Source organism: Mauremys reevesii, linkage group 7 (assembly GCF_016161935.1).
Source record: "Mauremys reevesii isolate NIE-2019 linkage group 7, ASM1616193v1, whole genome shotgun sequence".
NCBI classification, from domain to species: domain Eukaryota; kingdom Metazoa; phylum Chordata; order Testudines; family Geoemydidae; genus Mauremys; species Mauremys reevesii.
This window is the reverse complement of record NC_052629.1, coordinates 106,667,796-106,694,110: the sequence shown is the minus strand read 5'-3', so window position 1 is coordinate 106,694,110 and position 26,315 is coordinate 106,667,796. Positions and strand designations below refer to the sequence as shown.

The 26,315-nt window shown below is 45.4% G+C and overlaps 1 protein-coding gene across 4 annotated transcripts in view; it reads left to right on the top strand.

Annotated features, from left to right (window-relative positions):
- GRIP2 (glutamate receptor interacting protein 2) overlaps positions 1-26,315 on the top strand; it is a 463,550-nt gene that overhangs the window by 278,577 nt on the left and 158,658 nt on the right. The window contains exons 1-2 of one of the 4 annotated variants that reach the window (XM_039546764.1): positions 13,351-13,622; positions 18,894-19,125. The exons of 1 other annotated variant lie outside the window; for it this stretch is intronic. In XM_039546764.1, coding sequence (XP_039402698.1) covers positions 18,933-19,125 — 193 coding nt within the window. In that variant the 5' untranslated portion in view covers positions 13,351-13,622; positions 18,894-18,932. Of the gene's footprint in view, positions 1-13,350; positions 13,623-18,893; positions 19,126-26,315 lie in introns of those variants that run through there. 2 more of the 4 variants (XM_039546763.1, XM_039546765.1) reach the window with 2 other exon arrangements.

Genomic DNA, 26,315 nt, shown 5'->3' with positions numbered 1-26,315 from the left:
GAGCTGTGTTTTGCTTGGGTCCCTCCAACCTAGTTTGCAATATGGGCTGAGGGGATGGAGTGTTTTTGGAATGGGAACATTGTATGTGGGTCTGGCTTGACAAAGCCCTGGCTAGGATGATTTAGTTGGGGATTGGTCCTGCTTTGAGCAGGGGGTTGGACTAGATGACCTCCTGAGGTCCCTTCCAACCCTGATATTCTATGAAACATTTTGTTTCAGGTCAGTATTAATTTCTGTATGAGCTGCCATGTTGCCTCTTGGGAGTTGTAGTTCCAGGTCCCCTCATGCCCCATTCTCCAATATAGTTTCAGCTAACTGGCTAGACTACATCTCTCATGGTACATTGTGACCAGCATTGCTGAGCTGCTGTGATGTGTCCCTGGGAGACCTTTCATTTTGCAAAAAGTTTTGCTGTCTCAACGTTGCATCTGATTTGGAAAAAAAACCAAATGTTGAACCATTGGCATTTTCCCCAGGACCAAAAATCCATTTTTTTGATCTGCTCTAACAGTGTTGTAGTCGCTGGGTTTTTCAATACTAGGCGCGAATGTTTAAAACAAAAAAAATATTTTCAGGGTTCCCCCCATTAGGTTTTGTAAAACTTTTTCTCCTAACAAAATATAAATATCAGGACCTAAATTAATGGATTCTGTCCCTTTAAATAAATGACACTTGCATCATGTCATGCTTCCTTGGCTGTGTCTGCCATCTTTTGTCATTGTCACACTTTTTAAAATCCTGGGTCGCATATTTGAACTTCTTCAGCATGTTGAGTGTTCTGGAGTTGGGATTGCATCTCGGTCCACAGCTGAAAGCCTGAATGCTGAACTTTCTTCCCCTTCCTGATTTCACGCAGACCCCGAAGGTTATTTTATCCTAGTTTTGTGTGTGTGTGAGATTTCCTTTTCTTCCTCTTTCCCCTTTACATAGTGCAGCCGGATTAATTATGAACCCAGAGAATTCTCCAGCACTGTATAATTCAGGGATTAATTATTGATATGGTACGGACTCTATTCTTTATTAAAAAAAAAAAAAGCCACACACGTTGAACAGTGCCCAGGATAGTCTGTCTGTATGTCAGGTGTTTTACAGGGTTTTTAAGAAACACTCTGCAACTCCCATTCTCAAATAAATGGCATGTTGTCGAGAGCCATTATAGCCACATTACATGAGGGCACAGTGCCATTCAACTCCTAGAGTCAGGCAAAGAAGCAGCTCTGTAGCTTAGGGAGGAAAATGAGCATCTCTATTGACAATGAGTTATTATCTATGTCGGTTAGAGCAACCCCCAGGGGTCTGGGTGTGGCTCAGGGCCCCATTGTGCCAGGTGCTTTGCAAACTCATAGTAAGAAAACAGAAGCAATTAAAAGTCAATATATGCCAACTGTCTAGGTATTTATGCCGTACTCATTTACCCATGCAGTTCCATCTACTCCTTTAATGCTGTGATGATCATAGAAAATCAGGGTTGGAAGGAACCTCAGGAGGTCATCTAGTGTGACCCCTTTACCCATGCAGTTACCAGAGGTACCTCCTGTGCTAAGTGACGGGGAAAACAGTGCTCATCTCAGCTCCCTCTATACAATAGCTGTTGGCAAATGCTCTCTTATCTCCGTATTCTCTCTGATTAAGTTCCATTCAGGCCATACAGACTCACTAACCTATCTCATACAGGCCTGCCAGTATAACAAGAAATAGGTACAAGATGTGGGTCCAATAGCACAGGCCTTTCTCATCATCGGAGACGCCCTTCCTCACCCCCATGAGTATATCTCCACAGTGATCCTAATTAGAAAACACAACAGTGGGCAATCAGCAAACCTAACAAATACTGCCCTTCTGCATCGACCAGACCACCTCTTCTTTTGCCCCAGAACTATGGGCAGGGTCTGCTGGTTTTGTTGGGGGGGGGGCATTTGACAAATTTACCCCAGAATGAAAAAGTAGGGGGAAAATCATTCCCTCTTCCCTTTCTTGTGACCGAAAAATGATCATTCGAAGCTGCCATAAAAATGAGAAAACTGCAGAATGCAAGTAATTTAAATATCGATGTTATATTCATGTTCTCTCTGCAAAGCGAGAGTCCCTTCCCAGAACAGCTGATCTCTTGTGCATTTTCTTTCTTTGAATTTCCTCTCATGCTTTCTGATTAACTCCTTAATATCCTGAAAATGGCCACTGCTTATGCACGTCACCAAGCAATAGTTATATTAAAAAAACAAAACAAAGCAGGCTTAACCTGAGAAATTCAGGCACTTGTGCACTCGGAATTCCTGTTCTTTTCTGGCAAGACCAAAAGCCTAAAAACTAGGGGACTAGGATAAAGCCCTTTCTATGTTTAATATTAAACAGTAGCCTGATATATGGACTGGTTTGAAGAATAAGAAGCAATTCCAGCAGATCTGCTCTGATTATAGTGAATTAAAATGATTGGAGTGATCTAGATATTTGTGTGAAATGTTTCATTGGTAAGAAATCAAGAATCTGGGCTTTTGCCATGCCAAATAATTTCAGATTGTGTGTGTGTGGGCGCGCATGCGTGCTAATGTGTTATTGGCTTCAGGTCATAAGCAGTGTAGGGAATGTATTGATAGTTAAAACTGCTGACATTCACAATGGGATCTAGAGTCTTTTAGCTCTAGATCAACAGGTCAAATCTGGCCTAGAAGAGCAGCGATTGGTGTCACCACCATCTGAAGGCTATTTGGTGCTCTGTGTGAAATGAGTCAGTAGTGTCAGTCCAACTAGTGCTAGTGTCCACACTGCACAAAACTTTGTGATCTACTATAGCTCAATGAAAAGTTTTGGGCTTGATGCAGGAGTTACTTGGCCTGTGCTATACAAGAGGTCAGACTATGTTATCATAATGGTCCCTTCTAGCCATAGAAGCTATGAATCTGTGAACATACAAGTGCAATTAACACTACATCCTTCCCTGTACCTCCTTTGGAATTCTCAGCAGAAAGCCAAAGACCAAATGGGCCATGGAGCCTGAGATCCCCTCAAACCACTGCTCCCATCCAAGGTAGGATCCAGTAAGGGAGAGAGGCATGGCTGCTGCTATGCTATACCTCTTCTGTGGAGAAACAGAGGGCTTGAGGCCACCATTTTCAAAGCTGATTTCTAAAGTTAGGCTCCTAAACACATACTTAGGCATCTACCTGTATTGTAAGTGGCCCAATTTTTAGAAAAACCGCACACTCACCCAATCAGTTGGCAGATCCTCCCCTGGTGTAAATTGTTATGATAAGTCAATGGAGGTATGATAATTTACACCAGCGGAGGATCTGCACCCAGGCCACTTTTATCTCCGTGCCTAAATATTGTTTTAGGAGCCCAGCTTTAGACACTGAATGTTTGAAAATGTTGGCCTCAGTCACCAGGGTTGCCAGTTCAACACCCATCACTGACACAAAATGTCCATAAGAAAACAGCTGAAATCCTTTCAGAGCTGAAGGAAAAATTCATACTTTAGACATGAAGTTCAGAGGCAGCCCTGGCGGGTCTACTCCTTGTGCATTTTGGTGTCATAGGCAGGCGAGGTCCCGGTTTCAATCCCTCCCTTTCCAGAACTGCAGCGATTAAGCCTTCAGGGAGAGGACCAGAGGAGCGACTCATGTCACTGTTGTGCAACTCTGGACCCTGCTTAGAGCAGTTTTTGATGGGACCTGGCGGGAGTCCAGTGCAACCACTCCCTGCCAGAGGGTGGGTTGTCATGATATGACACTTGGGGAGTAAATGGGGCAGAAGAGTGGAAAGTGTGTGTGATGGGGAGCCCCAGAACACCCTTTCCATAGGAAAAATACCTATCCATGTGAGTCAATCATTGCATCATTGCACTGAGCCAAATTCCTGCAGGACACCACAATTACTGATGCAGTCGTCAAAACTCCTTAACACACAGTATGTTTGCAAACAACCAATTTCTCCGAGTCTTTTACTCTAGCCCGGGGTAACATGATATGGCCAGTTTCCAAGTGTTTCATTGCTTCTTCCCTCAGTACAGAAGTATCAAATGTTGTTTACTGAATATTCCATTGGTTCTTATTTGGGCTGAAGGTGTCAGTTACCACGAGCACTCAGGGGATCAGTTTAGCTGCACTGAACCTGTTTTGGTGGCTCAATTCCTCATTTTCAAAGAGAAGCTGCATTTCCACATCAGCTGAACCTTTTATATGTTGGCCTTTTCTAGCCTGCCGGCTGAAGGAATGCTTGGGAAGGAGATGCCTTCCCCCTCGCACCTCCCCTAACATACACACGTACTTCAAGGATAGAAATGGAATGGGGGACATGAAAGTAATTCAGAGAAACGAGGGAGTTTTTAATGTAAATGATGCACCACAGGGGACTTGACCTCATTTTAGATAAGAGGGGGGAGTGTATAGAGAAATGCAAATGATTATGTTAGTGCCTGGTTGAGATTCCCCAGCACCGTGCTCCGAAGTCAGGAAGTGAATAAGTAAAGCCTGAATCTGCACCCTTAACTCAGAGCCCACCCCCCAAACCCTTCCTGCAGTCGAACCCCCTGTCCTGAGCCCCTTGCCGCACCCTGCACCTCGACCCCCTGCCACACCCCTCCTGCACCCCAACCCACTGCCCTGAGCCCCCTGCCACACCCCAACCCCCTGCCATACCCTGCACCCTGCCCCCCTGCCCTGAGCCCCCTGCTGCACCCCACACCACTCCTGCACCCCAAACCCGTTCCCTGAGCCACCTGCCGCACCCTGCACCCAATCCCCTGCCCTGAGCCCCCTGCCACACCCTGAACCCCTCCTGCACCCAACCCAGTGCCCTGAGCCCCCTGCCATACCCCTCCTGCACTCCTCACCCCTGCCCTGAGCCCCTGCCACACCCCACACCCCTCCTACACCCCCTGGGGGCAGGGAGGGGGCAGAGTTGGGGCGGGGATTTCAGGGAAGGGGTTGGAATGGGGGCAGGGAAGGGGTGTGAAGAGGCAGGGCAGGGGCGGGGCCTCATGGAAGGGGTGGAGTGGGGGTGGGGCCGAGGGCGGCGGGGGGAGGTGTCAGTAATGCAGCCTTTGGGCCAATGTACTAGTCCTCATGTGGCCCTCGTGGTCATTTGAGTTTGAGACCCCTGATCTAGTCTGACCTCCTGCACAACGTAGGCCACAGAATCTCACCCACCCACTCCTGTGACAAACCCCTGACCTATGTCTCAGTTATTGAAGTCCTCAAATCGTGGTTTAAAGACCTCAAGCTGCAGAGAATCCTCCAGCAAGTGACCCATGCCCCACGCTGCAGAGGAAGGCAAAAAACCTCCAGGGCCTCTGCCAATCTGCCCTGGAGGAAAATTCCTTCCCGACTCCAAATATGGCGATCAGCTAAACCCTGAGTATGTGGGCAAGACTCACCAGCCAGCACCCAGGAAAGAATTCTCTGTAGTAACTCAGATCCCACCCCATCTAACATCCCATCACAGACCATTGGGCATATTTACCTGCTAAAAATCAAAGATCCATTAATTGCTAAAATTAGGCTATCCCATCATACTATCCCCTCCATAAACTTATCAAGCTTGGTCTTGAAGCCAGATATGCCCCCACTACTCCCCTTGGAAGGCTGTTCCAGAACTTCACTCCTCTAATGATCCTTGACTTGCAGTAAGACTTGTAATGATACTTGTGCTCCAAAGTCACTTAGATGCTTTTGAAAATCGCACCTTGAGGTCTTATTTGAAACACCATCACACACTCAACTGCATTCAAATCAATCTGTCCACCTCAAAAGGATTAAAATGCCAAAATCAAAAACAAACAAACAAACCAAAATACCACCGTGAGGTCTATTTCAGTGGTGCATGTGAATGTACCTTACCAGTAAGTATACAAAGTTACACCGATTATTACAAGTTCCTGTGTGCGGTTAAACAGATGCCCCTTCCATTTGTGGCTCCATGTTAGTGATGGATAGCGTTATCTCTGTCTGTAGGTAAGTTTAATTTTGCAAAGTCCTTTGAGAAAAAAGCTACTGTATAAACAGATCTCAGTATTTAGACTATTTCTATAGCTACTGGCATGGTGGAGCCCTTCAGAACTATCTGTACAACTGATCTTATTCTCCCTGGTAGGCACAACTATATTACTGACGGGTGAGGAAAATCTGACAGAAATAGGTCAAATACATTCAGTGAGAATGGCTGTATTTACTTCAGAGATCATCACTCCAAAGTGAAAGGGTAGGACAAGGCAGCGGGGCTGTTCCCCCAGTTTGCCGACCGGAGTCACGTCCTGGCAGGACGGATTGTCCCGACCTAGTATGGTGACTTGATAATGTTTATGCTGTAGTCATGACATAGTGTAGCATCTTTGTGGTGCAAATAGTACCCACAGGTACTAGGGTCAAGAATGGGCAATGGCAGCAGTGTAAAATAATAATGAGAGAAACTCACCAGCTTTATTATGGACTGAGCTGGGAGGTGTCTATCTGTTTATCTATCTAATCATCCCCTACCCATCACCATGGCATCAACCACCAGACTTTTGCAACTAAATCCTGAACTCCCAACCCCTTCTAGCTAGAGATGGAACTGAGTCAGCACTATATATATCTGGATTTCCCATTCACTCCACCTCATCCCAGACCATTGGAATACAAGGGGTCCCAGATCCCAGCAGCAATCACAACCTCTGATACAGGAGATTTTTGCATGTCACCCTTCTTTGCTCTGCCATCCCCAAATGCTGATTTAGGCAGATGCTGGTCCAGTTCGAGGGAGCAAGAGATTTCAGTTACTCTATTTGCGTTCCTTCTCCGGCAGGAGAGGGCTGGTGAAATCGAGCTGGTATTTTTTTATTTACAGCCTATCCTCTGGAATCCTGATAGTAAAGTTATTAAAATGAGATGTGTCAGCATATTGAAGAGGGTTGCGGGACTCTTGCATCTTTCATGCAGTTTGATCCAGCTCGGCTTGTTAACACTCAGTTACTTTTGTGATTAATTATTTAATCCTCTCCCTCGGTACCAGGGTATAATAGCAGCCCCCGTTTTTGCTGAGATTCACATTTCTTCAGTTTTCCTGCGAGCGCTTTATGCCATGTTCAAATGCAAAATGATGAGCTCTGTATTCAGGCTCTTAAAGGAACAATGCGTCATTTTCCTCTTCTTTCCCCCGTCCTTGACTAGCTTCATTGCTTTGCTCAGCCTTGTGATGCTGTTGGCTCTTGTAGCCTTTCTTTACTCCCAGGCAGCTGAAGGTGTCAATCAGTTCCAACTAATGCACATAATAAAGTTTGTGGCGCGCGCTGGAGAGTTCGGTCCCTGAGTTCTCTGTCAGTAGCAATGTCATCATTTTCACTATGAGGTGGACTTGCATGCCGCAGAAACATTAGATAGCGTCTGCTCTGACTCCAAATGTAGTCGGACACGCGAACCACAGACAAGAGGATACGTTGTCGGAGAAGTGACTTTATTCCAAAAGCCAGACATGTCAACCACCATCTCCCCACACACCCTTTTTTGTTGTTGTTGCTATTTCAGATGCATTTTGAATGGCTTTCCGTTCAAGTGTCTGTACTCTTTTCCTTGTAGCGGCTTCAGCATTTTTTTTTCTTGTTTTGCTTCACGAGTGCACGTGTGCAAGTGATCTTTGTCAGTTACTCCGTGTAGGTGTGTCTGCACATGAGTCTGTGGGCATGTCGGGGCCAGGCGCTGGTGAGACCTCATCTGGAACACTGTGTGCAGTTCTGGTCTCCCATGTTTAAGAAGGATGAATTCACTTTGGAACAGGTTCAGAGAAGCGCTACTAGGATGATCTGAGGAATGCAAAACCTGTCTTACGAAAGGAGCCTCAAAGAGCTTGGCTTGTTTAGCCTAACCAAAAGAAGGGGCTGAGAGGAGATATGATTGCTCTGTATAAATATATCAGAGGAATAAATACCAGGGAGGGAGAGGAATTATTTAAGCTCAGTACCAATGTGGACACAAGAACAAATGGATTTAAACTGGCCATCAGGAAGTTTAGACTTGAAATTAGATGAAGGTTTCTAACCATCAGAGGAGTGAAGTTCTGGAACAGCCTTCCAAGGAGAGTAGTGGAGGCAAAAGACATATCTGGCTTCAAGACTAAGCTTGATTAGCTTATGGAGGGGATGGTATGATGGGATAGCCTAATTTTTGCAATTAATTCATCTTTGACTACTAGCGGTAAATATGCCCAATGGCTAGCTGATGGGACGGGATCTGAGTTACTACAGAGAATTCTTTCCTGGGTGTCTGGCTGGTGAGTCTTGCCCACATGCTCAGGGTTTTTAGCTGGTTGCCATATTTGGGGTCAGGAAGGAATTTTCCTCCAGGGCAGATTGGCAGAAGCCCTGGGGGGTTTTCGCCTTCCTCTGCAGCATGGGGCACGGGTCACTTGCTGAAAGATTCTCTGCACCTTGAAATATTTAAACCATGATTTTTGAGGACTTCAATAACTCAGACATAGGTTAGGGGTTTGTTATAGAAGTGGATGGGTGAGATTTTGTGGCCTGCATTGTGCAGGAGGTCAGACTAGATGATCATAATGGTCCCTTCTGACCTTAAAGTCTATGATTCTATTAGAACGTATGTGAGTCTCTCTATTCTTTTTGTGTCAGTCTGTCGATGCTCAGGTGTCAAACAGCAATAGACGAATTTAGATGCTATAGGTATGTACTAGAGTGTGTGAGTTTCATACATTGTGTATGTGTGTGCGCACACGTGCCAAATTGAGCCCTCATGTAAGTGGGCACAACTCTACTGACTTCAATGGAGTTGCACTTACTGTGTGTATGCAACATAACACTTCCACATCTATACAGCTTTTGCATTTAGTAACAACCCAATAATTAGGAACAAATTAGCCACATTTTCTTAAGGGGTTGATTTCCCCGTCCCCCTCCCCCTCCATGTCCCCACCCCAGGCTTTTTATCTGCTATTCTCATTGCAACTTCCTGCTACAGCCTGTCAGTAGTGCTTTGGGGAGTGCTGCAAGAGGGCAGCAGAAGGTCTCAGTATCCTAGTCACAAGGGAAGTTTTGTAAAAGTGGAAGTATGGTCTAGAGGTTACAGCCCAGAACTAGGCACTGGGAGATTTGAGTTCTATTCCTACACGGCTCTACTGCATGGGACCTTGAGCGGGTCTCTTTGTGTTGGGGATAAGAATGCTGACTTCACCCCGCCCCTTCTTAATATGAGAAGCTATGTTTTATCCCCTGTAGACTATTGACCAGCAATGTCTGGTACGTAGCTGAGAAATCTGTGCCATCAGTAGATTAGAAAAACTACTGAAATTTTTATAAGCCCCTGAGCATTTAAACATTAATTTTCACATTGAAAAGTCTCTCAATATAACAATAATTTCATTTATGAAGTCAAAGTGCTCAGGGCACCATACAACATACAAAAGCAAATTAAAATGCAATAAAATATTTATGGAGACAATAATTTGAGCGCTCTTTAACAGTCTTCTAAATAGGACTTACGAAGCTGTTGCACAGAATGTGTATTTTAAACCTGGCCTTAGCCCAGACACAGTTCTGTCAGAGCACTTTGGGTTTTTTTCCCTCCCATGTTCTTAAAAGAAAAAAAAACAATTAAGAGGATGAAGGTATTCACATCCCTAACATATTTTGAGTTTTAAGGTCCCAGTCCTGCAAACACTTATGCATGGGAGGCACCTGTGTGCAGTTAAGCAGACTTGTAAGATCTCAATTCTTCAAATATTTACATATGTGCTTAACTTTAGTACCATGACTAATCCCATTGATTTTACTTCACAGTGTTTGCAGGATCTGAACCTTAAAGGGCAGTTCTGCTCTGAAAAGAAAATGGGTCTCTCCAGGATTTGTCTCTCCAGGATTTGTCCACATTGCCAGTAAAATGATTTTTTTATGCAATCTAACTGCCAGTGCTGCAAACTCAGCCTGAAATCTGGAAGTCAAGCTGGATTCTTTCTGGCTCATGCGTTATCATCATCTGCTCTGGCCCAGCTGAGTAATTTAGAGGCATAGTTAATGTAGGCTTGAGGTGGACACCTCTGTGCACCGTGGTAATGCTTCTGCAACTGGACCTGAGGCCAGGACCAGCTTCAGGCACCAGCATCCCAAGCAGGTGCTTATGGCGGCAATCTGCAAGTCTATGCGTTTTTGGCCCCAAGCAGCGCGCCGAATTGCCGCTGCAGACGGCAGGGGCAGTCCGTGCGCCGTTAGGGTGGCATGTGCGATTCCGTGGCGGTGGCAATTCGGCGGCAGCGTCTATGTTCAGCTGTCCGCGGCGGCACAGCTTCTGTCTTCCAGCTGAAGACAGAAGCTGCCGCCGAATTGCTGCCGTGGACGGCGGGGGCAGTCCGTGTGCCGTTAGGGCAGCACGCGCATTTCCGCGGCGGCGGCAATTCGGCGGCAGCTTCTATGTTCGGCTGTCCGCAGTGGCGCAGCTTCTGTCTTCCGGCTGAAGACAGAAGCTGCCGCCGAATTGCCGCAGCTGCGGAAACCCGCGTGCTGCCCTAATGGCAAACGGATTGCCCCCGCCATCCGCGGCGGCAATTCGGCACGCTGCTTGGGGCGGCGAAAACAGTAAAGCCGGCCCTGATCCTGCAAACTCTTCTGCTTGGGTAGATGCATGCACCACTGTGGAGCTCCAGTCACTTCAGTGGGATTCCACTCAGCCTCAGGGATCTGCCTATGTGGGGTAACTCCCATGGTATGATCATTACGACCAATCATTCATATAAGTGTAGGACTGGAAGAGCCCTCAAGAGGTCAAATAGTCCAGTCCCCTGCATTCAAGGCAGCACTACATAATAACTAGACCATGATGCACAAGCCAGAAAGAAAAACAGCTGGAAAAAAAATCTTCCATCGGTAAACTGCAAAGTTAGCACCTTGAAGAGACCATAGAGTTCCACAGTGCCAGTTTAATAAAGGCATTTTCCCAAAGAGAACAATATATTAGATTTACAAAAACAAACCTCAGGCAGTAAAAGTTAGGGTTACCTATGCCGTGACTTACTATGGGACACAGACTCACTCCCTGATGCTGCACAAACCCATCTGCAACCCAGTCAATTTCAAGTCAATTAACAATGAAACAAATCATTAAAACAGTTTGGAAAACCTCAAAAAACCAACCAACCAAACAAAAACCCATCCACCTATCCTAATGGAGCCTTAATATAATTCACAGAGGCAAAGAGCTGAATTAATGTGCTGCTCTTCAGTGGTTTGGTTTGAACTAGCAAATTACTTATAGCTTTGATCCACCGCTTGTGAGGTATCTAGTCATCCCAAGCAAGGCAAACAAATGCAAACCACATGCTGTGGCCCCTTTTATAACAATAACCACAGCATCTAAGATCCCAAGCATTGGTAAGTGTAGTTCTATGATGAAGAATTATGAGTCCAGACGAACCTGTTAGGACAAACCTGAACCTTCCTCCCAAATCAGCCCAGATTCTTCTGAGATTTAAAAGTGTTTGAGATGCTTGTATTTCAGGGGGTTAATGAGCAAACCCTTGGGGCATGTGGGCATTACACTGCTAGCAGAAGCAGAAAAGGAGTTTATCAGGCAGATGCCTGTCTTTGCCATAGAGGCCAAACTTTGATTGCCTTGTTATAAACTATTTCTGTTAGAGTTGCATCCCATTCCTCTTTCCGGCTGGTCTCAGCTTCTACTCCCAGGATGCTTAGCCAGCAGGCAATTCTGTTCCAACCCCTCAGGTCCAGTGCACACACCTATTTCTTTGTAAGCATCTTCATCCATTTGGAAAGAGAAGTTTTGAACAGCAAACTCTGGCCTCCAAGTGGGGATACAAAACACACGCCAGGCCCATTTTTCTCTGGACTCTGTGTCTGCTTAAAGGCCCCCAGAGATAAAGATTTTACAGATTTACACTGAAGCATAGGCCTGGAGGTCAAGCAATGCATCCACAATGGAGCTGTCAGGAATGAGCCATTTGAAAAAATTATAACCCACGCGGAAGCCACAGTGCTCACAAGCTTTTGACAGCGCAGCCAGGTCTGGGGCCAGGGGGTAAGACGCAGGATTTACTGCGGATTCAGGCCTCATAACGCAGTAGTCTGGATCCAGGTCTAAAGGGTGCAATTTACTGTACAGTTCCTGGTTATGGATGAACTTCTCCATTTACGATCTTGGGAGTGAAGGACCCCTGATTATTTTGCTGTTTACCCTCCGTCCTGGTACCTTTGGTTGTTTCTTTGGTAAAACTTCCAGTGCTCTCAATTAACACAGTGAAAACATCAGTTAAGTTCAGGACACACATGCAGTGTCTCCATTCCACCCAGTGTAGGACTTTGATCTCCTCATGTAAAGCGAATTCCCATGTGTTGTGGAAACTGTTCCATGCCACTCTCTCTGGACCTCCTGACACGAACAAGTGTGGCCAGACCACCTCTGTACTCAACTATTCCAGTCCACTGGAACAGGTCTGTGGGCAGCCACCTGCCAGTTAGAATAGCCTTCGAGCTTCTTTTGTTATGCTCAGCTCCCCGGGCCCATACTGTCACTTTTACCCCTGCTGCCTGCAACTCATATGCAGCTCAGAATCTGTGTCGCTAAGTCTGCTTTAGTGTCTGGTCACCAGTTAGCATCCAGCAGAGGCTGGTGATGTGATTTTTCCTGTTGGGAATTCTCTAAAGGGGAGGAGATTGTAAGATACACTGTGCAATTGAGGTGCCTGAAAATGATAGAAAGGGAAAGGTCCATGAAGGAGATGCCACAAGCTCTTAATTCTGCTACGTAACAGGGGGGCACTGTAAAGAACTGGCTAGTATGCGCACAGATGTATGCATGTACACCACTCCCCTCTCTACTGCATGGAATCAGAACTGCTCTGAAGTGTGTCATAGACCCTTTACTGCTCACAGCGCCTCTCATTAGGTCACATGGTAGGGGCCTCTGCTTTTTGAAGTAGGAGACTCTGCATGTAACTGCTGCAGAGTTCTGAATGGTCAACAGTTTGTCATCCTGTGGTGCTGTAGGCAGCCTCTCACTACGTGAGGGGCTTGAAACATAGGATGGAGCCCACCCATCCCCTCCTCCAGACACTACCAACTAATTGCACAGGGAGAAAACTAAGGCAGCTTCTTTCTTCTCGGTAAGCCTGTGCCTCTAGTGCCAGGTTTGGTAAGTGAGACATGACATCCAGCTTCACAGACAGATTTCCAGCTGGCAGCTACCTGACCTTTTCATTCCCACCCTCTTTGCAAAGCCTCTTGGCAGCTGGGAGGCATCCCCAGAAATAGCTAAATAGCCCCTGTGCTATTTCAGCCTCAAACTGATCCCCAAGAAAGAGTTAATTACAGTCTTTTCCTCTCGCTCAAAGGTGGCTGGGTATTATCATCAGAGCTGTAATTATTCATGCTAATTGCTTATTTGGAAAGGGAGAGAGAATGTGGAGAGAGAAGCCCCAGCCTCCACATCAGTGATTAGCGGATCAGACCAGGTGCACTTCATTAAGCCTGGCCTGAGGAGCCTTGAGGGGGAGTGGAAAGAGCCTGGGGATGCTGGAGTGGTAGTAACTGAGTAGAGCGGATCACATCTGGCTAATGCTGCTACCTCCTCTGGGGCTGAAGAAAAAGAGCATGCACTTCTTGCAGACCTTCCTCCGAGGGAGGGCACTAGCAGGTAATTAGTAGCAAAGAATCCTGTGGCACCTTATAGACTAACACATTTTGCAGCATGAGCTTTTGTGGGTGAATACCCGCTTCTTCGGATGCAAGTGGTAATTGTGCTCTTGGTTGCAGTCTTCATTTGTTTTATGGCTTTATTAATCCCATTTCGTGAGGGACCTGGGTGGGCTGCTAAATGTTTGTCCATGGCTTGTATTTGAATTGTGCTGCTGATTCCTCCTAGAGATGCATGTGCCTCACATACTGTTAGGTAGTGGTGCTTTATTAACCAAGGGAGAACTTTACCTTCTCTTGGCTGCCTGGAAGCTGACATGCTGGTTGAGTTAATTGGGGTGGAGTGGGATCTGCGTACAAGGTTCTCATTCTCTTTTTTTAGGGTCTTTCTCTTGTGGGCTTTGTAATATCAAAAGATTTCCACTGGGGGAGGTTTTTTTTGTGTGTGTGTAAATAGCAGTGGATTTAAATTGTGTTGCTTAATAACACAAGGCTTTTCCTTGTGAAAAGCTGCCCATTAGCTGTTTAGAGGCAGCAGTGTGGCAAAAATGTATCATCACCCAGAGGGGAATTGATTGGAAGTTGCTTTTCTAGTAGGGAGAAGTTTTGTCAGTGCTACTGTATATAGAAGCAGTGTCTGGAGCATGCCTGTGCCTGCTCTTGGGACAATGACAGCGGTGTATCACTTGTAGTAATGGGCCTAAGGGCAGAGGCAGGCTTACTTTGACATGCCCATCCTTAAGAGTCAAAGGGAATTGAACCAGAACTAAAGCATGAGCCTGTATGCTTTGAGCTGAAGCACAGCATGGGCTTCACTTGCACTTTGAGTGCAGTGCTATTAAAATACTTGGCACTTTCCTTATTTCCATTGCTGTAACACTACAGAACAGTCACTACAAAAGTTCAGCGTTGAACTCCCTGCAGCTTTGATGATACGAGACTCCTTTTTTGTTAACGCCTGGTGCGGTGAGAAGTATGGCTCAGAGTTGGTAAGACCTAAACTTGCAGACTGAAGTTGAAAGAATTCTCCAAAAGGCTCCCGTGACTTTTCCCTGCCACCTGCCTTTCACGATGGTAGCCACATGCTGCACGAGCCATCAGCTTTAAAAATGAAGGACGGCTCTTCTTTCTGGAGGCTTAAAATATTACCCTTGTCACTTTAACATCCAAGCTCTGGAGTGACTTGCCATAATTATGTTTTTAATGTACTGTATAATCTTTTCATCTGGATGTTTTACTACTTAGATTATACAGGCTTTCTGCACTTGCACTCTAGCTGCGATACTAATTCATTTCCTGCAAGGTGGGGGGTGCAGAGCTACCCCTGGGATCCCCGTCCGCTCTGTCAATCTACTAGAAAGGGGTACAGAGAGAGCAGGGGGCGATTTCCCCCCTGTCTAATCAAAGCCAGGTTTGTTTTTGTAAGGCTGTTGCACAGGTTTAGATTGCCTGTGTGGCAGTACAGCACTCTCTAGCAAGCCTTCAGCCCAGCTGCTGATGGCCATTTAAGTTTCAGTGCCCTGTGGCTTACTAGGAATGCTTGGCACCCAAAAAGCATGTGTATCCAGTTTTGACAGGGGCTGTAACTTTACCAGCATGGTTGCCCCAGCTTGAATCTGAGGTTGGGAGGTCTTCAATGGATGGCTCTAAAAGACTGTCTCCAGCGTTCACTTTGCGTAGCAGCCACTCGCTCCATATGAGCCCTGCTAGCTCGGGACGATGCTGTACTATCTGTTGGCAGAAAAGCAGTGAAAATTGGGAGACGGTGGGTTCGTTGTTGCTCAAAGCTGAATTCCGTGGCCGTATGGCTGAGCATGTTGTTAAAGGTTTCAGAGTAGCAGCCGTGTTAGTCTGTATCCGCAAAAAAGAACAGGAGTACATCTTAGAGACTAACAAATAAGGTGCCACAAGTACTCCTGTTCTTTGTTAGTAAAAGACTTTGCTTTTGTCTTTGCTGTGCCAAAGCAATGGCCTTTGGTAAGCTAGCTGCACCTTGGCTGTTTGCAAGGCACAATGTTCTCATCACATCCCTCACCCATCCCTTCACGTGTCTTCCCTGGCCCTATCTTGATGGCTATGGTTATGGCTTCTGCAGTTCTGTCTCCAATCAAGCTAACTGTTTGGCTGATCAGGGAGGTTTCTGGGGTTAGTCAGTGGGCATGCATAACTGCTACCCTTCTACAGAATTTTATAACTCTCTGAGACCTACTGCATAGCTCCTAGATCAGGCACGGCTAGCAAGAAACGTTCTATTTGTCTGCATGCTGATATAGCGAGCTTTCATTGTGCTGCTACTAACACCCAATTCCCTTATTCTAACCACTATCATTTATCTGTGGGATTAGGGCAAGTTTTCTGCAAAGAGCTGGTGAGCCAACTTCTGCCCTTGATTACCTCCTGGCAAGTTCCCATTGGAGTTGCTGGAGGCTGTGAGGGTATAAATGGGTACAGAATTTAGTCTTTGTTCCCCTCCTTGTAATCAATGCCTCACTTCAGTGTGTAAATTAATATTCTGGTAGGGCAAGGAGCCCTCTTCCTAATTACAGTACTACCTAGATCAATTTAGCTAAGGCTTATATCTGAAACATCAGGTATTGGCTGTTGTCAGAAGGAGGTTATTGGCCCAATTGCAACAGTATAGAAAGTACTGATTGTACCAGACCAGTGGTCTATGTCCTCTAATCTTGAACTTTCTTGGGATGAATCTCCAGCACCCATAGTGGGCATCTATGGGTGTGCAAAAATCAGCATGTGGTATTGCCTCTCCCTCCCCCCCCTAAAAAAATGAAATTAAATGCCTTAAAACTCCCTTGCATCTGAAGAAATGAGCTGTAGCCCATGAAAGCTTATGCTGAAATAAATTGTTAGTCTCTAAGCTGCCACAAGTACTCCTGTTCTTTTTGCGGATACAGACTAACACAGCTGCTACTCTGAAACCTTAAAACTCTCTGACTCTGAGGGTACAGGGCAAGAGATAATGCTTTACTTTCAGCTTGGCCAAATTCAATTCCATGCCTCAGAAAAGGCAGCCACACCTAGGGAGATTTCCATGTAGCCTCATTTTGGCTGAGGTTAAATGGTAAAAGATGCACATGAGGGCTTGGGTAGTTTGGAGGAAGATGAGGCAGATGGTTTGTGTGTGTTTTTGGTTGAGGGTGTAAGTACAATCAGAGCTGCAGGCCATGGAATGTGGTAGTTCCAGATGCTGGCAGCAGTTGGATGTTAAGTATTTGCTCAGTGCTTCTTGACCATTCCTCATACTATTGTTGCTATTAACGTGTGTGTGTTGGGGGTGGGGGTGGGTGTTTTTTAAAGGACTCCAGTTTACCTCCACTCGCGCAGCCATACCCGATATCATTGTAACCCACTGATGCGTTACAGGCCTCTCTCTGGGGTGATAGCCCTAGACTTCAGAGCTTTAGCTCAGGCTGTAGCAATTTATGCTTTTTAGCTCTGAAGGTCCCTGGTTCAGTCCCTGATGTGTCCACCCAGATGGTGGCTGTCTCATCTCCCTGGCAAATTATTTGCATCACATGTTTGGTTATAGAAATCTTTGTGCTAAGGAAACGAAGTTCTCAGCCCCCATCATGGGATTAGTCCTGATTTATCGCAGCTTGAGATCAGAAATGGGGTAGACTAGGAGCTCTAGACTCTTGGCTGAAATCACGTTTCCTATTAACCGGCATTGCCTGTTCAATTCAGAGAACCTATTGCTGCTATTGAAAAATAAGGAGACTACCAAGCCTCCCCAATTAATGGTTCTAAACTGATTTTAATAAGTGTTGGTGACAAGTTGTATGATGGATGGCATCCTTGTTGAGGGAAGCAATCAGTTTATCCACAGAACCAGTACAGCACTGGCAGGTGATGATGGAAGCTTCCTCTAGCCAGCATAGTGTTTGTCAACCCTGCCCTGAAGGAGTCAAAGCTAGGGGTGAGAAGGTAGCCCTGATTCTATGGCCCAATCAGTATTTAAGTACTCTGCAAGTGACACCCTGTCAGCTTCATGTAGGAACTAACTGGATGACAACCAACACCCATTCTATGATGAACAGTTGATGGAGGATGATGCCCTCTGCATCATGCTTCTGTAACCCCTTTCATTGCAAACATTAGCTTGTATTGTAAATGCTGAGGGGCAGGGGCTGTTTTTTTTTTTTGATGTGAGGATGATGTCTAGCACAATGGAGCCCCCACTGGTCTCTCGGCATTGCCACAATATTCATCAGAATACTCTAATCTCCTGACATCCCGCTCTAGGGATGAGTAAAAAGAGACGTAGAGCAGGACTTTTGCAAGTCACATAGAAAACCAGAGCAGAACCAGGTAAAGAATTCAGGAGTGCTGACTTCTAGCATCTGGGTCTAACCACTAAACAGATCTCCCTTCTTCCTTTATTATTGACCTGGGCTGGATTGAGTACTAACCAAGAGAAATACAGAAACAAATGTATAGGAGTAGATTGGTCTGAACAGACTCAGGGGGGCTGTGATCTTGGTCTCTTCCACAAGCACTAGCCAGCCTTTCAGGTGATTGCTGTGGGAAAGACGTTTTGATGGAACTAAATGGTGTGGTTGGTTTTTTATTTTTGTTTTACTTTCCATCCATCTTCCTGAATTCATGTAGTTGATGGTATGAGAAAGGAACCAAGATCTGTCATCAGAATGAAGCAGAAGCTTTGGGGAAAGTCACATCTCCAGGCTATACTGAGTGTTTGGGCAGTCCTGTAATCTTCCTCCTTTTTCCTGACAAAATATATTAATTGGAAGGCAACATCAGTCAGTGCTTATTGAGTTTGACAGACCTGGGACTATGCTAATTCATGAAGCTGCTCTGGCTGTATGTGTACGTTCTTTCTTTCTCTCCCCCACCCCCTTTTTTTTTTTTTAAGGGGCCAAGATGACTGGCAGGCAGCTATTTCTGAGAGAGAAATCAAACTGACAAATATCAGGAAAAGCTGACTTGCAAATCAAGGGCTTTAATATAGGCAAGTTCTAGGCAAAATTAGCCCACTTCTCAGGAAAATGTCCATGCTCTAGCTGCCTAATCAGCCAAGTTGAGAGAAGTGTGTTGGCCAACAGCCAAATGACTCTCACAGGGGAGCAAATGTAAATCAGAACTAGAAACAAATGTTCCTCTCTCTTGCTCTTAACAGCGAGCCTGATCCCAAGCCCGATGAGGTCAATGGAAGGATTCCTATTGACTTAAGAAAGCTTTGCACCGGGCCCGAATTGCTTATGATTGAAACTTGACTTTGGCTTTGAAATTGCAGGGAGCTAATTCGTTGAACATACTGAATGCTGCTGAGTCAATGTGTGCCCCAGAGAAGAACTGTCTCAGCAGTTTCCCACGTGGACGGCTTTCCCTGGCACTGTACCTGTGGCCGTGCCTTGAGGATGAGCTATCAGCTTTCCAGCTCTTGGGATTTCATCTTGTTCCACAAGAAAATGGGGGTGGTGATGATGATATTCCCTTCCCCAACGATCAGAAGATACAATTATTGTGTGTGTGGCTTTAACCTCCTCCCATCATAGCCCATGGGATTTGGCCTGTTTACTACTTGTGAGGCTTAACTTTAAGTAGTAATACTTGGCTCTTATATTGCACTTTGCATTGGTGGATCTCAAAGTGCTTCATAGTCTGTAATGTGTGGGAGGCAGGGAAAGAGTATTAGCCCCATTTTGTAGAAGGGTGTCACACAAGCTAAATGGCTTGTCCAAAGTCACATGGAAAGACTTGTGGGAGAATAAGGAATTGGACCCAGGGCCTGCAATGTCTTAGGTTAGGGCCCTAACCACTGGCCTATCTTGCCTCTCATGAAAGAAGTCCCTGAATCAGGTTGCATCTCTTGTATATTTTTTTCATAAGGCTCCCAATATTTGAATTTTTTTCCCTTCCAGACCCAGTTTCTGGAGTCATGTGACTGCATGAGTCTTGGGAGGGGCGGGTTTAAGTAAATTTCTAGCCCTCCTGGTTGTAGAAGCAGGCTTGACAATGTGACCCCAGTGCCTCCTAAAGGCTCAGAAACCAGACAAATAAAAGGAACCCAAAATTTATAATCTCTTAAACATCTCATAATATTAAAGCCAATCTTATGACATCTGAGGGCTTGACTCATGATTTTTTTTGAGGGATTTGGGTGGGGGGGAGGGGAAATAGTGCTGCATATTTGTCTTTGAAACCTTATTTTTTCTATTACAAGGCTTTTTTTCCTGCATTCTTTCTTGCAGAAAATTGTCCAGCAGCCTATTTGAACTGGTAGGATATGCGTTCTACTCTTGCTTCATGTACATGTCTGTATAATATACTTCTGGGTTTCCTAGTTTTCCCCCTCACTATTTCAGTGGCGCCCACCTTCCTTCAGCACAGCCAAATGATACTGCAGCCTGACTTTGGAGGGGTGTTTAAAACAAAAAATAAATCTTAACCCCCCACTATAATAGCGTTAGCCATTTAAAAAGGGATGTTGTAGACTAATGCTATCCCAAATGAAGGCACACACTGCTCCCTAGTGGATCCTTGGGTACTGCAATGAGACGGGCTTCTGTAAGAAATATACCACATCACTTTCTTTTGTACACTACCAGACTCAGGTCTTTAGTATCATACTGATTCGCCTAGAGATGTGAATAACTTCACCTGTCTTCATTTATCTCCCATACACTTTCTTAGGAGGGAAAATGCCTTGCCAATAGTGTGGGAGGAGGGGGGGTTGTTTTATTTCTTCTTCAGCCAGCCCTTGTCCTTGACTAGACAGTATCAATTTAAAATAGTGGGGGTTTTAAGTGATTGCGATTGTGTTTCCTGTAACGCAAGAATAGAAGATATTGCTCCTGGGGAAAGCCTCCTTCAGAGAAGTCAGAAGGAAAGCTGATGCACAGAGGTTAACTTGTCATTGGTTTGAACAGCAGGTAGGTAGCCTAAAGCTGCAAAACCTGCTTGTGTACTTCAGGAAAGCGGGGAGATGCTGCTCGTTCTAACAGCTAAATTTTCCTTGTTAGCCTCTGATTGCACCCTGTGACTTGGGGTGTATGTGCTTGCAAAGGGCACGAGGGACTGGGGAATCTCTTAAATTTTGTTGTAATGGGAATCCACATTGTTTCCTCGAGCCATATTCCAAGAGGGACAAGAATCGTGGTGTTCTCACTGTTGGTGAAGTGCCTAGTGCTAGGCAAACTGGGGAGCCCAGGATTCAACTTCTGCACTTCAGAGCTATGCATGTGAGACTTCCCTAGAAGAACTAGGGAAGTATCCTCCCCTGGGAGCTTTCCATACCAGGCACTTGGGCTTAATCTGCATGCCAAAATAAAAGCTCATTAGGTGTGTGAGGCTGAATAAGTGATGATGACTATTGGTCACCTCTCTGGGGAATTCTAAGTGAATCCGAGAGGGGGCAAATGCCCCAACCTTCCATTTGGGGTGGAACTCAAACCAAGTGGGTTGGTGGCATGAGCCTTCTAACACAACACTGCTGGAAAGCAAGAGCCCAGGAACCGTCCCTCATCTGACCGAACAGAAATGGGTCAGGGGCGAATAAAGCCTTCTCTTGTGAAACAGTGGCATCTCCAACGTGGAACGGAGCTGTGCATGAGATTCTGCAGCCAGCTTTGCTGCTAGAGAGAAGGCACTAGCAGGGCAAAATCCTTACTCTCTACCCTGCCAATCTTCTCACGCTTGTGGAAATGTATTAATGGTCATGGGAAACTTTCTTTTTTTTTTTTTCTTCTACAGCAGGGTGATTAGACCAATAACATTTCCCAACCTGGTCAATAGGCTGCTGTCTGGTGCAGAATAGAGTATAGCTGATCTTTGCAATCCAGTTTTGAACAAAAAGGTCATCCTTCAGCTGCGATTCTCTTGTTAAAGGATTTCTGGTAGGTCAGGGAGTTCAGACAATAGCCGGTGTCTGCCTAGGGTTTGGATTGCTCCCTGTCTCTCCAGTTCAGTGACAGTGATTTTACTGAGCCCTTTAAGGCCTATTGTATCACAAGAGGGCAGAGTTGTCATACAGCTTCCAAATTCCCTAATCCCATGGACCTGCTGGATGTTAACTGGAGCAGGCCTCGTCCATGGCCTTGATCACAGCGGGACCAGCGTGCTGTTGGCAGAAATGTGATTCTCTACTTTTGACTGGCCCTCAGCGCTGATGTCATCAGTGGGTTAAATAAATAAATAAAATGTTTGACCAAAGAATGTCCTCAGTAACTTTGAAAGGTCAGCTATGTATCCATGCAATTCTCCTGAGCGTTTGGCTATAGGGACATTGCAAGCAGCATTATATTAATATTGATGTTGGACTTGAAAATATAAATTGGTACCCAATTAACATCTGAACGATGACTTGAATGGCACTGTTAATATTATGCATTGGTTAGCTCACCATAACGTCTGTCCTTGACCACATGAGTGTGATAAATAAAACCGACAGTCTGTACTTCTATTTAAAATAGCAGAGGTGCCATACCTAATTAACATTTCTCATTAGCAGATGCCTGTTGGATTTGCAGCAATAGGACATTCTGAACAGTTCCTTGTCTAAGAATATATCATGTGACCTACTGCATACAAAGAGTTGGGAGAAACTTTCACGAATGCTGTGTGTACCTTGGTCATTACTACTTGGTAAATAGACTGCATAGCTAATGTAGCAGTTAAGTTATTTTAATATGACTTTGGGGGGTTGGATGCAAGTGGATGTGGTGTGTGGTGTTTTGTCGTCCCCCCCCCTAGAAGGAGGGGGGGGGGGAGAGACAATCCATGGGCTGCCTCTCATAATAACCATACTCCCAGCCTAGATACTTTAAGAATATTTTTAAAATACACCTTTTTATTTTAAGGCTGCTCTCAGAGGAAGGCAAGCACCTGACGGTTGTCTTCAACCAAGAGACTGGGTTTTTGTCCTTACAAAAGGGAGGCAGTGTAGTCTAGGGGATAAGCCACGGGACTGGGATTTGGAAGACCTGAGTTCTGAGCCTGGCTCTGCTGCTGGCCTACTGATGGGTGATTTGCCCATGTGCACACCATTTGTTTGTTCCTCAACTTCTCCTCACACTTGGATTTGTCTACTTAAGCTTTTGGGGAGGGGAACTGTCTCATTATGTGTTTGTACAATGACTCACACAATTGGGGGACTTTGGCTCCTAAGTGCCTAAATCTCTTTTGGAAATGAGATTAGGCTCCTAAACCAGTTAGGCATTGCAATGTTGAGTGGTGCCATGCCTAAATACCTTTACAAATCTGGGTCCTTGTCTACGCACACCACTTATACCAATATAATTAAAGCAGTACAACCTCCTGGTATGGGTGCAGTTATAGCTGTATAAACATTTATACTAGTGTAACAGCTTATTTCTGTGTGGGAAGGGGAATAGAGTATTCTGGTATAAGGTACCTTTATACTGACGCAATGGATCATGGATGCAGTTATATCATACCTCAAATTGAAGAGGTTATACAGTATAAAAATCTGTGTGTGGATCAGAACTTCAATATAATACAGTAAAACCTGAAAATGGTTCAATATGTCTATAATGTGACTTCTGCCCCTCCCCACCCCCAGAGTGTGGGTTGGATGTAGGAACCTGGATAATCACAAAGATTTCAATCAAACAGGCAGTGCCGATAGTATGCATTGTGCTTAATTATGCTTCAGCCTGTGCAAATTAGACAGGGCTGGATTCTATGACCCTTGCAGAATAAAATACTACTGTATGGGAATAAGGGAGGCAGAATCTGCCCTTGTGTAAAGGGACAGCTAAAAAGGTGTGGGCTTCTTTTCCTTCCTGTCCCACACAATGGATTTCAGTGCGGGTTTGGGCATATTAGACCTATAGTATCATAAGATATAAATGATGCTTCACAATGCTTAAATTTTCAGGGGTCGGCAACCTTTCAGAAGTGGTGTGCCAAGTCTTCATTTATTCACTCTAATTTAAGGTTTCACGTGCCAAGAATACATTTTAACGTTTTTAGAAGGTCTTTCTATAAGTCTATAATGTATAACTAAACTATTCTTGTATGTAAAGTAAATAAGGTTTTTAAAATGTTTAAGAAGCTTCATTTAAAATTAAATTAAAATGCAGAGAGTTGGCCAGGACCCTGGCAGTGTGAGTGCCACTGAAAATCAGCTTGCGTGCCGCAGGTTGCCTACCTCTGGCTTAAAACATGACAAAAGAGTCTCTGCCCCAGAGAATGGTAGTGACCAACCCTGAATGGATGCTATGGGTGCTCAGATATAATCTGAAGTTGGCCTCCTCTAAATGACCAGAAAGGATAAGGGATCTATTGTTGTGCCAAGGGCCGTGAGGGGTAGAAATATCACTTAACTCATGGGTCTTTTTCTTTATAGCTAAAGCACTTGGTTCTAGTCCTGGCGTTCCAGGAGCAGTCTGGTCTGCAAATCACTGATTCTGAACAGCCAGGGAACACACTGACAATACACTACGGGTGCCCTGAAGGAGCAGGTTCAATGCAGTGCAATGTATGAAGAAAAAATGTAGCAGGGAGGGGGGGCGTGGGGCATGCAGAACAAATGTGTGATCCTTCTAGCTGAGCTTACCTAAGAACAGGTGTGTATTTGGAAGCTTCTTGCAGCATCTTGCTCATTGCCCTTTTAAGAATTTAGCTTGGGTGTAGTCCCCTCTCTTTGACAGTGCTGAAACTGTAACCGTTTGCATAGGCTTTCAAATACAGTGAGCTAGCAACAGAAATCCCAGCTGTATGATGGCTCCATCTGCCCAACTGAAGGGTCTGGGTGCTGGTGGTTAGGGCAACTCTGTTGCATAACCTTTCTGATGTTGTGTATTGAGGAGGAGCCTGGAACTTTCTCAACAGACCAGCCCTGACGTTCATCTTTATAGGCCAGGTGGCACATAAAGCTGCAGACTGTACAGAGTTACTCTGAGCAATTTGTGTGCTGAAGCAAACCTGTCATCGATTAGCACAATATCGAGGGTCATACTGCTGTGACCAGACCAGCATGGAAAGAGTACTGGGATAGCTTCTTACTGTTCACTAGTCTTCTGAGCAGGGCCGGCCTTAGGGGTGGGCCATCCGGGTGACTGCCCAGGGCATCATGGCCAGGGGGATGCCATGCAGCAGCACAGATGGGCATGCTGCTGCCTGGCAGGGGAGCTCTGTAAACGCGCAGAGGCAGCGTGTGGGGGTGGGGGCAGATTTCTCCCTGCTTCCTTCTGGGGCAGAAGTGCAGGGAGAGTGAGGCATAGATACTGCTTGCTCATCCCCCGCAATGTTCCTCTTCGCCCCCTAGGGTACTGTGAAGTGGGGAGTGAGGAGCAACACCAAGTGTTCCATGCATCAAGGTGGTCACTTTCCCCACCTGAGTTGCGCTGTAATGTGAGCATCAGGAGCTGCTGCTCTTCTGCCCTCCTCTTAGGCAGCGCAGGTGGGGAAAGTGACCTGGATGCAGGGAACCCTGATGTTGCTCCTTGCTGCCCCTTACCATGAACACATCTGGGGGGGGTGTGTGTGTGTGTGTGAGTAAGCAAGCAAGCTCTGTACCCAGTCCCTATCTGGTACAGAAATGTGACACCTGAGGAGATGAGTTAAATGTCCCTCCTAACTCTTGGCCCCAATAATACTTTGGTGGCGAGTTTCCCCTGGCTAATTGTGTTGTGTAATTTCTGTTAAATTCATTTGATTAGTCTTGTTCTCATAGTAGGGAAGCTAGTTTGGGAGCTACCTGTGCCTTTTGCTGCTTCGCCTTCTACTTCCAGTCTGCTAGTGCAGCATTGCCACATCTGGGCTGCAGACAGGGAGGAAGACTCTTTGTTTAAATCCAAGCAAAGTATTTCAATTGTCACTTAAAGTACAACGGAGACATCTATTAATTAAGGAGGGTGGGTTTTTTTTTAACAAAACAGAGTTCTATGCCATCAAAATGTCAGTCCATAAATGACCCAACACTGTTCCCTTAAAGCTGGCTTGAGTCCAGACTTATTTCTGTTGCAAAATTGTACCCAACAGTCTGAACTCAGCAACAAATTCATAAGTGATCCATGCAATTTGGGTAAACACATGTAATTTTCACAGGACTTCATTTTAATTCTTACTGACTGGATTTCATGCCACTGGCTGGGAAATGGATCCAGTTCACAAAAACTAACCTCACTGAAGTTAACAATACTGTATAATTATTCAATAAAGTCTCCTCTGACAATATAAAGGCTGTAAACTGAAGACTTGTCCATGCTACAGTCCAAATGACACTGGTAATTATGGTTCTGCTGTGGAAAGGGATTAGGATTAGTTATTCTGTATGGTTTTAGTAAGATTTGCAGACAACCATGCTAAAGCTAATCTAGTTGTCAATCTCCCAAACGGGTCTCCAGTGTGTCTCTGCTAATCAGGCGTAATACATGCACTAACATTCAGATTCCTCTTCTAATGAGGTGACAGTGGCTGTATCTTGCCATTAACCTTCCTGCCTTGTTGTAATTTATTCAGTTTCTGATCAATCAGCTGCTCACTTATTAGAATGTGAGAGCTACATTTGCCATTGAGTCAGTGGGAGAGGAGGAATATATCAGACTTTTTTTTTTTTTCCCCCTTCATTTAAAGCTGACGTATAAACCCATCTTGGCAAATGGATGGGGAAGAAAGAACTGAGGGTAAAATGTTCAAGTGCCTACCGGTGTCCCACTGAAAGTCATTGGGATGTAGGCACTGTTGTGAA